This window comes from Coccinella septempunctata, chromosome 1, assembly GCF_907165205.1.
Source record: "Coccinella septempunctata chromosome 1, icCocSept1.1, whole genome shotgun sequence".
Taxonomy (NCBI): Eukaryota; Metazoa; Arthropoda; class Insecta; order Coleoptera; family Coccinellidae; genus Coccinella; species Coccinella septempunctata.
The window spans coordinates 5,910,681-5,924,965 of NC_058189.1; the positions used below are offsets into that span (position 1 = coordinate 5,910,681).

General features: G+C 34.6%; 1 protein-coding gene across 2 annotated transcripts in view; it reads right to left on the reverse strand.

Moving 5' to 3' along the window:
* Positions 1 to 501: 501 nt before the first annotated feature.
* Positions 502 to 14,285, reverse strand: part of LOC123322751 (LIM/homeobox protein Awh) — a 55,823-nt gene continuing 42,039 nt past the window's right edge. The window contains exons 3-6 of one of the 2 annotated variants that reach the window (XM_044910766.1): positions 4,115 to 4,329; positions 1,999 to 2,238; positions 881 to 991; positions 502 to 777 (exon numbers count right to left, since the gene is read on the reverse strand). In XM_044910766.1, coding sequence (XP_044766701.1) covers positions 716 to 777; positions 881 to 991; positions 1,999 to 2,238; positions 4,115 to 4,329 — 628 coding nt within the window. In that variant the 3' untranslated portion in view covers positions 502 to 715. Of the gene's footprint in view, positions 778 to 880; positions 992 to 1,998; positions 2,239 to 4,114; positions 4,333 to 14,285 lie in introns of both variants that reach the window. The other variant, XM_044910765.1, reaches the window with a different exon arrangement.

Below are 14,285 nucleotides of genomic sequence, written 5' to 3' on the forward strand. Positions count from 1 at the left end.
AAATAGTACGTCAAAAGTCCCTTTCGCTTGTTTTATATCCCAGGTCGATGGTAACAAATATTGGTTTCCGCTTAGTTCTCTGAAATGGTTAGAGCTACTAGAAAATGAACGAGAGAAAGATTGTAGATCGTAAAATTGTCCCCAAACTGCATACGACAACTTGAAGTCCCGCAAGGAATTTCAGAAAAAAATTATTTGATTTTTGGAGGTGTTTTACTTTTCAAAAAAAGACCTAAGAGCATTTGTATACCTACATTATTTAACCCCCCTGATATCGGACAAGAACTTACCCCCTTACATTTTTTGCTCTTATGTCGAAACACCCTGTATGAAAAATAAGCATAGCTCTACCTATGCTCTGTATGATATCAGTTCAAAATTTATTAATTTATATAATGACGCCATGATTAAATTTCAGTTTTGAAATCACAAGTAGGTATCAAGTAAAATGATATACATAGTTTTCAATATTTTATTAACTTTTTCACTTACAACTGTATACAGTAATCATAACTGAGTATAATAACATATACGCTACTACATTATTTTAGCACAGAATGTGGCGATCTTATATACATAACGAAATAAATAAATACCACTTATTAACAATATATTATATAATCAATATAATAATACTAAAAATACATTTAGTGATCACAAAATATATCAGAACTCTTATTTCTCGACTCAAATCAACTATTTTATCGATCTCAAGTTAGACCTCACTTTGCATACAGTGCATTGTAGATTCTTGAGAAAGCTCGTCCAAAGATGATTCTGAAAAATAAATAAGTATTAATAGGTATAGTGAGTACGACACAAGGATAAAAGATTTTTGTTATAGTAAAAAGCTAACATATAATACGTAGTTGAAACTTACCAGATTGAGAGAACAAGCTTGTTTTGGTGTTGTTATTTTGATGCTGAAGTGAATATGTGAGATGAAGATTTATATGCCTCCCAAAAGAATTGTCGTCCCTGGGGTTGTGTACTGTAAAGAAGAACAACAAACATTAAATGTAGCATTGAAGTATTGTTTCGATATTCAACAAATAACTGACGAACTGACTCTTTATATATACGGGGTGTTTTCAAAGGTGAGGCTTTTTTTGACAAAAGGTAGAACTCATCAAAATAAGTCGTTTAATCAAAAATTATCTATATAAAATATCCAAGATGGCTCTGAGATACAACCCCTAGAAGTTCGACAAAATTTCATTGAATTTCAAGTACGGGACTGTGGAAGGTGACTCCGGCATCGCAAAAACGAAACAAAACATAAACATATGGCTGGACAATGAATGGTTCAGTACCAAGTTCATCGGATTAGATGCATTAGGTCGTTTTTGACTTTTGAGAGAATCATAATTGTTGTATCGTACAATTTAGGGTGAAAAAATATTGTAGAAAATCGAGGCAGTTTCTTGAAAGTGCTCATGTTAGTTAAGTTGAAAAAGTGCTATGATGTTTCCCCATTTCATCCCATTTTTAAGACGATTGCTGGAATGTTCGAACAAGAAGATTGTGATGCCCATTGTGAAAAAATTCGTGAGTAATTTAGACGAATTTTATTGGTGACATTTTGAAGTATTATTCTATTTTTTACACTTGTGTCCTAAGTCTCTTCTGTCAGTTGGTATCGAAATGAGCAATTTCATAAAATCATGTAAGTTACTAAAAAAATAATGAAAACAATTCGGCAATCCTAAGTTTCCATTTTCATTACCACGTAAATATCGAACGAGCCAATATCCTTAACGAAACCACTGTATAACAAGAAGTGATATTTTTTGTAATAATAATTTTAGACATAAACTTCTGCATATAGTGTCTCTTATCAACTTGAGTCCTATAAAACCTCTTCAATAAACTCAAATAAGTAACTGGCTGGAGTAGCTAGCCTTTCCTGGAAAGATACACAGTTTTACTGAGTTCATTGTTGCTGCAATGCAAATGTGCTGTTGAAATGAGAAATATTATAAATGATGCACAACTTACATTGCGTTTTGACTTTTCCTGTATGCATATGTTTTTTCTGCCTTGCCCTCGAGTTTTGAAACCAGACTTGGGTGACTCGTTTACTGAGTCCTGTGATTTGTGCGATCCTTTCCAAGTCCTGGCCATCTGGATTAGAGTCCAGCTGAAAATTCGCCTGAAGTACCTGTAACTGCTCCTCCGTGAAAGTAGTTCGCACTCTTTTCGCTTTGTTTTTGTGGTAGCCTTCTGCGTCGCATCCGTCTGGAATAGAAATTAGAATCGGATCATAATTTCCAAATGGTGAACTGAGTGATAATGATGGGAATCTTACAAGACGGTTAATTTTGACGAAATTTTAGAAACTAAATTGAAAAATAAGAAATTCAAAATAATCCAAATTGAAATAATAGTGTATTATGACACAAGTGTATGAGTGAGCCAAGCAAGTTAATTACTCTGCAAGTTATACACATGTTTTCTAAGCTATTATTTTAAATTTAATATCTAGATTAAAAATTCCTTCAGGAGTCTATAGTCTATAGTATTTGATTTTATAATTGATCTTAATATTTCGCAAGATTTTTAGTTTATTGAATAAGAATAATGATGCAGGTATGATGAGAAACCAATTTCTCCAGTTTCTTAGGTGTATAACTCGACAAAGTTTGGTGTCAAAATAAAATAAAACTTGATGATGTTTCCCCAGTTCAAGATTCCATTCTATACAGGGTGAGTCTTTGTCTCGTACAAATATTTTAACAGTAGATTTTTGAGGTCAAAAGAAACACTTTTTTCCTTCACCTTTTTCTCTGGATCGGCTCGGTTTAAAATATACAGACTGTTGAAAAACCATAAAAATGTCACAAACGGTTTTATCGAATGAAATGAATTTCGAAATATAGTTTTTAATTTATTTGATTAATCTTTTTCGGATACAAGATATCACCCACGTCTTCCAGTTTTCTCATTATGACCATTACGTACCATAAAAATACCAAAAATTCAAAGAACCCAGCTTTTGAAACTAAGTTACGCATTATCTGAAGAATATTTGAACTTTTGTAAAATAAAAGTATTCTTCATATTATCTCGTATAATGCGCCTTTTTTGAGTTATTTGATGTTCAAAAATTAAAAGTTATCTGTGAAATTTGAAAAATTGTGTACTTATTTGTCTGAATACAACTATGTTTAAAAGATCCACAGATGCGTAGTGTCACAGATTTAGCTATAGTTATTCTGAAGGTAAAATGTTTTTCCAGGGGTGGCACAGCTCATTATGAAAACTTAAAATGGCTATATCTTTTTGTCAGGGCCGAATTGGAAAAAAAATGTATAGGTTTCTTTTGACCTCACGAATCTACTGTTAAAATATTTATACGTGTCAAAGGCTCACCCTGTATATTCTGTAGGTTGAAAATTGTGAAAATATTAGGTGTTATCATTGAGTTTTAAACTCGATACTTATACTCAATGGTATTATGAATAATAATGAGCACTATCAATTAGTAAATAAAGGACACAACTCAATGTTGCAAATGGTTTATGCACTTATAAAGGTTTATCCTAAGCTATTTCTCAATATACGTGCATCGAAAAACTTCACTACCAATGCTGGACATGATTTTCAGATCAGGATAATGTTCCTTATATTTCAATACAGCTAATCAGGTATGAACAGTTGATGTCACGCCTTGTTCACAAGTTAACATGGATGTAGCTATTTCTCTTTTATAAGCTTATCTGATGCCTTATAGTCTGATAGTTCATGATATGATAACTTCAAACTGGTCGAATCAATATGTACGAAATTCTTAAAAGTAGATAAGCCACTAAGGCTGCATAAAAATGGATACCAGAAAAATCCAGAAATTCGTATTATAAAGAAGAAGGAGAAGAAGATGAAATACATATGAATAAAAATAAATACTTGTGTGTTGATATTATAGTCTCAGGATCAGCTCAACTATTCATTTATCATGGTACTTTACAATTCATTCGCTTTGAATAGCTAGCTGTTGAGGGTAAGGGTTTAACGAGGCTTGCTTGGGTCCAACATTTATCCCTTTTATTCGGAATAGAGCAACATATTTTTCAAATTGAGATGCTCATGGTTGTAAGTCAATATCTAAACTTACCATCTGAAGAGGTTGTACCACCGTCTAAGGTTTCTAAATAGTGCGCCTTGCACAGGACCCTGTCTTCATGTAGAGCAAACTCTTCACCAGTGGAAAGCTGCCTATGGCATGCTGCGCATGCAAAACATGCTAGGTGGTACACGTGATCACGAGCCTTTCGTACCCAATCACTGGATGAGATTCCACGCGAGCAAATGGAGCACTTGGCGCCGAAACTTCTGAAACAAACATAGCGCATGATTTGGTGAAGAGTATGAGTGGTAATGCATGCATGGTTTGGACAGCCGCTTTAGAAAGGAAAGGGACTGGTATAATATATTGCGTACATCTATACGTGTTTTGGTCGATACACTACAAATATCAATGGAAGTATATAGACTATGGACACCAATATGTTTCGTCCATTTCAAGAACTTGCAGAGTAATTTGCATCCGCACCTAACCTTATCTCCTTTCCCAATATTTCCGATTCGGCCCTGATAAAAGATATGGCCAATTTCAGTTTTCATAATGAACTGTGCGACCTCTGGAAAAACAAAATTACTTCCAGAATAACTATAGCTGAATCAGTGACACTACGCATCTGTGGACCTTTGAAACAGAGGTGTATTCAGCCAAAATACAGAATTATCCTAATATCAGTGATATTTTTCATTTTTGAACATCAAATTACTCGAAAACGACGCATTATACGAGAAAATATGAAGAATATTTTTATTTTTCAAAACGTTCAAATATTTATTTGATAGCGTCCAACTTAGCTACAAGAGTTGGGTTCTTTCAATTTTTGGTACGTAATTATCATAATGAGAGAACTGGAAGATGTGGGTGATATGTTGTGTTCGAAAAAGATTCATCAAATAAATGAAAAACCATAAATTCATTTCATTCGATAAAACCGTTTGTGAGAGAGATATAAAAATAATTTTTTTTATAGTTTTTCATCAGCCTGTATCTCTTAAACCGAGCCGATTCGGAAAAAATGGTAAAGGAAAAAAGTGTTTCTTTTGACCTCAGGAATCTACTGTTGAAATATTTGTACGAGTCATATCCTCAGCCTGTGTAATATACATCGTATCTCTAATTGTTGTGTCAATAAAACACTCAAGAAGTAGTTTGGTCAAGTTGGCAGACTTTAATCACTTTAATTCCAGATAGGTACATGTTTGAAAAGATGAAAAATTTTCCAATATGGAATGCATAACTTTCAGGAAATGTTGTAAAGCTGAATTCAAATGAATTTGTTCCGAAACCTTTCCAAATAGTAGATAAGATTAACTACTAGTACTATAGTATACCTATACTAGTACCACAGCCTTTTCAAACACCTTCACAAATAAAGACGCCTGTTTTAGTACTAGTATAGGTAAATATGAAATAGTCATGGAAATTCTCGTATTTTCCTCATTTTCCGAGCATGTTTACAAATATCCGGAGTGAAATTGATCTTCAAAGCCTCTCATAAACCTGACAAAATATGGAAGCATAAAGTTCGTTATCATGTTATCATATGAAAATAAACTGCCAACTTGACAGAACTAGTTTTTGAGTTTTTTTATTGCCCTTACTAGACTCAGAATGTGCCTAGTCTAGTGTCATCATTTGTTTTTCGATATCACTGAAACTTTACGAAATAAAGGCATCAACTCAAAGAACCGATAAATGAATTTTCACTTATAACTTGAAAACAAAAGAACATAGAGGGATGCGGCATTCATCCATTTTTTCCTAGCTCCTATGGTTACAGGTTACAGAGCTGCCATTCAATCCCATCGAATTTTGCCCAAGCTGAACAACAGGAAAAATTCGACACTGAGTTTGGTTATACCAAAGAGTTGATACTCTTTGGTTATACGATTCAATTGCACAAGAAAAGGATATCTTTGCATGGTAAGATGTGGATGGTGGATTGGCAAACTTAATTTTGAGACACACGAGCTGTCAGATTAGCTTTATGTTCTTGTAGAACAACGTCTAGGAAGGTGTATGGTTATCTGATGACTCTGTTTGTAGGATGATTATGGAACCACATCAAGAAAATATCAGGAGGGAGGATGAAAGGTGAGAATCAATGGCCACCTTAAAAAACCTCGAGGTGTAGATGCAAGCTTGAAAAAATATTCTATTCAATCCAGCAGACAACTTTCAAAACAAACAACGATTCTTGGACGTATATGATACAAAAAGGAAATAATATCAAGGGAATGCTGGGAACCATGAAAGATGACGAGTCAGTTAGATGTCACTGGTGTCGTTCTTGTGGATGACAAATGGAAATTTGAAAACTGCCAGTCATCTTCGATACGAAATGTGCATCGGATGAGTTATGACCATTGTCCGTATGGATGTGTGTGGCACGAATTCCTAGCCATGATTTTATTCCCACCAATTTCGGTTGCGACAGAGGAAATACCATATCGTCAAACTTCGATCAAGAGAAGAAAAACTGAAGAAAACCTTTTTTAAGAAGGGCATTTTGAATTTGAAAGAATACCCTAAAGAAGAAAAAATTGTCGATATGAATCTCCGATCTATTTGTATTGTTTATTGGATAGGTATATAATTTTTTCGTGACAAATAATTCTCAATTGAAAATCAATCAAGTTAATGAATGTGCTATTTCTATGTGTATTTCGTTCACCCTATATACAATCTTTAAGGTATAGTAACAAAAAAAACTAGATAAACATACAAAATGTTTCATTCTAAAGATGTATTGTGTTTTTGGTATCAAATTTTTTCATTCTTGGTATTCGGAACTTGGATAAAGAAAATAAGAACAAAATGAAGACTGATCCCATCTTTTTTGGAGGATGATGTAGTGGCGGTTCCAGGAGTTATGTTGGGGTGAGGGCATAATTTTTTATTTGAAATTCTGTAAGGTGATATTTGATATGAAATAAAAAGGTATATCTTTATAATTGCATATATGTTATACAGGTGAGGCTTTTTTTTTCAACAGAAGGTAGAACTGGTCAAAATGAAGCGTTTCACCAAAATCACCTATAAAAAAATTTCAAAATGACACAATTGAAAAAAAATTGCTAATGATTACTGAAATAGATCCTAATACGACCCTAGACCGTTTGTTAGCTAAATCATCGCAAAGCAATGGGATCTCCTGATCCTACCATGTGATTTGGTTTAGGATATTTTCGATATTTACGTGGTAATGAAAATGAAAACCTAGGATTGCCGAATTGTTTTCATTATTTTTTAGTAACTTACACTATTTTATGAAATGACTCATTTCGATACCAACTGACAGAAGAGACTTAAGACACAAGTATAAAAAATAGAGTAATACTTCAAAATCTCATCGATAAAATTCGTCTAAATTATTCACGAATTTTTTCACAATGGGCATCACAATTTTCTCATTCCAATATTCCAACAATCGTCGTTAAAATGGGATGAAATGGGGAAATATCATAGCACTTTTTCAACATAACTAACATAAGCAAGAAACTGCCTCGATTTTCTACATTTTTTTTCACTCTAAATTGCACGATACAACAATTATGATTCTTTCTGAAGTGACCCCTGATACATCAAATCCGATTAACTTGGTTCTGAACCATTCATTGTCCAGCCATATGTTTATGTTTTGTTTCGTTTTTGCTATGCCGGAGTCACAGTCCCGTACTTCAAATTCAATGAAATTTTGTCGAACTTCTAGGGGTTGTTTATCAGCCATCTTGGATATTTATATAGACAGTTTTTGGTTAAACGACTTATTTTGACGAGTTCTACATTCTTAAAAAAAAGCCTCACCTTTGAAAACACCTTGTATGTTTGAAGGAAAACTTCTTCGAATCTCATTATTATTTGAAGAGGAAAATAAAATCTTTCCTCGATTTTTGAAGAAAATATTTCTCTCAAGTTCTCAAAGGTGGGGTGCATGCCCCCCGCTCCTGGAACTGCCCCTGATTCCAGTTGCATTGAAATAAAAATGTGCTCCATTTATTCTACACATTCTTATCTCAGGTACCCAAATTTACTGGTTTTATAGTGATATAGGTTAGAGCAAGCTCTTTTCAATTTTATTTTGGAATAGTGAAGGATGTAATACTGCGAGATCTTATTTTTCATTTTTTTTTATGGAATGGATCTGGAGAATGATGAATTTTTGGGTAAATTTTCATAGCGAATTCTCTTTTTCTTTGAAGTGATGGCGATTTGATTCTTTACAAAAGGGAATACTCCTTCTGACGAAAATTATGTATTTTTTATGGAATATCTTTGAAACGTCACATTTTGAAATAACCATTTCAACCGTTTCCCAAAAAAGCTTATTTTAAGTACTTGGATGAAAAATAAAAATGGGTACAGTGGAACTCTCCTAACTCGAACTTCCCTATCTCGAAGAATTCTACAAGTCGAATTTTCTACAGATACAAAAACGTTTTTGCAACATCACCACGTATTTTTTTCTCTATAAGTCGAATTTCCATAACTCGAATATTTCTAAAACTCGAATTGATATTCGGCAGTAAACGAGGCGGCAACCAAGCAAAACTCGAATTTTTCGGAGCAACACACACTGCAACTTCTGGGAATTACCGAGCGGAAAACCGTGGACAGATCCAAACTTGTTTTTATGTTTTTCTTAGTTTCCTTACATACGTCGCATCGCGCACGCGCTCTATTGAATAATATCAGTTCTAATTAGCCAACTTTTTGAAATTTGAGAAAGGCTTTGTGTTGGGTGATATCAGTGGTGAACAAAAATAGCATTGAAGCCGAAACTTACTGTTCAACGCTAAAGGAAAACTTGAAATTGTAATACATCTTTAATACATATACATTTATATATACGTACGCATTATGTTTAATTCAAAAACCAATTCAATGAATTTTTCTGTAATTCGAATTTTCCATAACTCGAAGTCAAAGTACTGGCCCTTGGAGATTCGAGTTAGGTAAGTTCCACTGTATTTAAAATTTAAAACGTTTCGTTTTTCGTTTCTATTGTACAAGTTGGCAACATCGACTGAAATATGCGTTGGTAATAAAGTTACAAATACACTATCTTGATGAGATAGACAAAGATGGCTGTCTATGAAGTCTGCTATGAACGAGGAACGTCGTAAAATTTTATGTGATTTTTATGGCCGGTTGCTGTTGAGGCTCGCCAGTGAGTACGCGCCTTATGATGGCTGTAAATCAACAGCTGTTATTTTATAAACAAGCGATTGTTCTTTTTAATTTCTAGTAGGAGCTGTTGCCAAATCGTAAACTAGAAACGAAGCGATTTAAATTTTAAAACCTCATATTTGAAGAATGATTTTGAATAGTTTCCGCGGTGCATTTGAAAAATTCATGAATGAAACTCATAATTATTCAGTTTAAACTTGAATATGCTGTGATAACCCAAATCGAGGAGAATTCCCCATTCTTGTTGTGTGTGGATTGAAAATTGAGAGTGCCCTCGGATGCAAATGAACAAAACGAAAATAAAAGATCTCGAAACCCGTCCGTACGTTGACACATTTTCGGTATCTTCCACGTTTCGAGAAAACACGTCTTACAGACCTCCCGGATTTACGCGTACCATATAAACGGTTTTTCTTATTTTTTGACCGACCGGAGTGCCGGAGCTGTCCGTCCGTCGAACACGAAAACCCTCTAAAAATGCCGTGGCCGTCCGGGCCGCTGGCAATTAAAATCGATAAAACGCCCACCGAAATTTGTGTAAAATGTTAATGAAACAATTATCGACGAACCGGTGAAAAATGTGGAAGCCCGTACATTGTTTACGGCCGGACGAGTGGCCGGTGGTCGGCGGACGACAAGTGTTTAAAACATTCCAAATTGAAGTTTAATGTCGGCCGTGACGGGCGACACACACGCGGACACGCTGCCGAGCCGTCACAAATCAACGGCGAAGGATATCGGTCGGATCCGTCTTTGAATTCAAATGGGCAAATTAAGAGCTTGAGATACGGGATATTCTATCTTCCTTCATCCTCAGCGATCTATTTCATAGGACTTAAAAGTTGTAAGATTCTGAAAATTTTTAGGTACGAATGAGCAACTTTCAACATTCAATCATGTTATACGAGGATATATTGAAAAATTCTAAGCCTACTATAGAACCAAACAAAATTTCAATGTCAAAATATTTTATTACTCAACGTATTCTACTCTTGACTGGATACATTTATTACAGCGAACCTTCAACGTCACTAGACCATTCAAAAAAAAAATGTTTCTTCTTGCTCTGTAAACCAGACCTCGACAGCTTTTATTACCTCCTCGTTGGAAGAAAATTTTCGACTTTTTAAACTTTTTTTCAGTTAAGGAAAAAGGTGATAGTTGGATCGAGCCAAATTTGGTGAATAAGGGGGGGTGTTCTAGTAATTCGAACCCTAAATCACAAATATTTTGCATGGCAACATGAGATTTGTGTGCAATGGCGTTGTCCTGCAATAACAAAACTCCTTTAGATAGCTTTCCGCGTCTTTTCTCTTTAATTTTTTCACGTAGAGTGGTCAGTAATGTCGAATGGTAATCTCCGGTTATTGTTCTAGACTTTTCCAAAAAATGATGAGTTTTTTGGCATCACCATGATTACTCCATGGTGATGCCAAAAAACTGAACCAATAACATTTCTAGCAGATTTATGGACACGAAACTTCTTAGGTCTTGGAGAACCAGAGTGTCGCCATTCCATCGATTGTTGCTTTGTTTTTGGATCGTAGAAATGTACCCAAGTCTCGTCCATAGTAACAGTTCGGTTTAAGTAGTCTAAATCGTTTTTTTTTTCTTTCTTTTAATTTATTGCGTAAGTCTGGTTTACTTTTTTGACTTCAAACTTCACACTGACATTTCAAATGAGTTCTATGTGAGTTGCTATGGATGTATTGATATCTAGTTAGCCTAGGCCAGTTCCATGCATAAACCTGTATTTAAAAGGGTTAAGAGGTAAGCAAGATTTACGAAAATATGCTTGATACCCTTGGTGATCAATGTTCTTCGTATGCGACCGTGAAAAATTAGACATTATACTGCAAGCTTCAAAAGAGGTAAATTTTTCATTGGAGATGATGACCGATCGGGAAGGCCATTTTGTGTGTCAGTCCTCAAAAATATCGATGCAGTTCATGACATGATTTTATCAGACCGCCGAATTGGGCTAAAACGGATATCTGAAGCACTTAATATTTCATACGAATGCATTCATCATGTTCACGTCAATTTGGTAGAAGCATCGCGTTCGATCTATGCTCCATTTGAAAACGATGTAGACTTCTTAAACCGAATTGTTACTGTGGATGAGACTTGGGTACATTTCTACGATCCATAAACAAAGCAACAATCGATGGAATGGCGAAACTCTGGAAGACCTAAGAAGTTTCGTGTCCAAAAATCTGCTGGAAATGTTCTTGCTTCAGTTTTTTGGGATTGCTATGGAGTAATCATGATTGATTTTTTGGATGAGGGTAGAACAATAACCGGATATTACTATTCGACCTTACTGACCAATCTACGGGAAAAAATTGAAGGGAAAAGACGTGGAAAGCTATCAAAAGGTGTTTTTTTTCCAAAGAGAAATGTTGATTTTCCGGCACGCTGTATATCACAATCCATATATTCCTATTTAGAAAAAAAAATAGAGGGGTGTGGAACGTAAAGGGTGGGAGAATTCAAATTCATAAAAGCATAAGCGGACCTGCTTTCGAAATTACACATCCATGGATTCGTGAATTTCCTTTTATATTATAATATATAATAATAATTAGTTCAAGAAAAATGGTAGGATTGCAGAACTCTCCAATCATACACTGCTCAAAAAAATTAACGCACATTCTGAAAATCTCAATTTTAATGAAAGTTAACTCTACATTGACTTTATACCTTATTTTTTATGTTCTCTCGGGAAGGTTTTGAACGAAACAAGACACATTAAATGGAAGAAAAATTCAGGATTTGACCGAATCTTATGTGAAAGAAGAGAAATGAACAATTTCCAAAATACTGAAATGCTTCTAAGTGATTTAATACTTGGTATTTCCACCCCTTGCGTTAATTACAGCTCGGCGACGACGGTTCATACTCAAAATGAGTGATCTTAAAATGTTCTGATCTAATCCTTCCCAGATTTCTCCGAGTTGGATCCCTAAGTCATTAAGAGTAGATGGATGATTTTCTGAACTTCTCAGCCTTCTATTGAGGTTGTCCCAAACCTGCTCAATCGGATTGAGATCTGGACTTCTTGCTGGCCATTCCATTCGAGAGACTTCAACCTCTTCAAGGTACTCCTGAACGATGCGCGCACGATGGGGTCTGGCATTATCGTCCATAAAAATGAAATTTTCACCAATGTATGGGGCAAATGGCACTACATGCTCTTCAAGAATGTTCCTTATATACTTATCAGCATTCATAGCTCCATTATCGACGACCACTAGGACTGTGCGAGCAGTCAAAGCTATTCCACCCCATACCATAATCGATCCTCCCCCGAAACCAGTAGTATTCAGGAAATTGCACTGAGCATATCTTTCATGTGGACGTCTGTATACAAGGGAACGTCGATCACAATGGTAGAGGCAGAATCTAGACTCATCTGTGAAGAGAACTCTTTCCCAAACGCCAAACGCGCCTTTCGATCACTAAAATTGATCGAGACCAACTGATTTTAGAATGGAGCCAATACATTCAAAATCTGATAATATCATCTTTTTTTATTCCTGCTGGGAAAAAACATCTGTATTGAAGAAAACCGTTGGAAGTGGATAACATATGCATGCATAATTCTGATAAAAATAATTATCATCGAGAACACCTTCAGTTGTAGAATGAATTTGAGATTTCCATAATGTGCGTTAATTTTTTTGCGCAGTGTATATCGTAATTTTTTAATGAAAAAAACTGCACAACCAATTCTACTCTTAGCCACATCTCCGAATAGGAAATCAATTACCTTTCATTTGATGTATCACAATCCATATAAATGTATGTATTTCCATTTGAAAAAATAAAATAAAGGGGAGCAGGGCGTAGGGGGTGAGAAATATCAAAATTAAAAAAGCATACTATAAATTTCTATTGAAATTAAAAATCGACAGGTGTCAGGATTTTCCTTAATAATTCTTCGTACAAGAATTATTGAATGACGTTACCTTTTTGGTACGTTGTATATTGCAAAATGGCGTATACGCCGGTCAAATATTTTACTTCTAACAACATGCACGAAGGATTTCTAATTATCTATATCGAGAAATTTTATTTAATGATCATCTTTCCTTAAAAATAATTTGATGACTTATGACTGAATTTTTTCTCAGTCAGAGATAAAGAAATTCGGAGAATAGTAATGGAAACATCAAAATGCAGAAACAGGATGAACATTCTATTCTATTGTATCTCGAAAGCGTTGGAGGATTTGAATTTAAAATCATTTATATCATAAATAAATCATATTAATTGGGGAATTTTGAGCGTTGAGTTAACATCAAAGGTTGAAAGGATCTTTTTTCATTCATGTTAAAAGTTTTTTTATGTCTCCAAAATGATGGAATAAGAAATTCAATTTGGCTGATAACTTGTCTTATATAATGACAGTTTCTAAAGATTGTAATTTCTGTATTTGAAAAAAAATTATCCGATTTGATCATCTAATTGTAGTTATAAATTCGTTTCAACAAAATCCAAAAGTTGGTACCATTGTTTTACATTATTTATTCGAGAATTATCTTTTATTTTTGGCAAAAATTCATGAGATTGTGTTGGTTGAATGGAGATGCAGCTATCTATAAGCTAGCGGAAATATGATATAACTTTTTAATTTATGAACTCATTTCATATGAAGTGAAATTCTGAAGTTTTCATTACCACTTCCAAAGCTCCTGGAAAGTTTTCTAGACCTGGAATACAATACAATACTCTCATCCTAGGTATACCCTCCATCCCACTACATCAACAGAATTCGTTCCGAATTGACACGTGCCAGGTGAGATCCAATCTCAATGGTCGGTCAGAGACAATGCTATCGATATCATCTCAGAAAACCTTCTCGCAGATCAACATGACTCAGCGTTTATTCAGAAACAAAGAGTCACACTGCAGGTCTAGGAAGACCTCCAGGGGAACATCGTCTTGAACATTCCAACATGTCTATTTTTCCAATTCAAAATGATTTGTACAATCGCTTATACATGCTTAT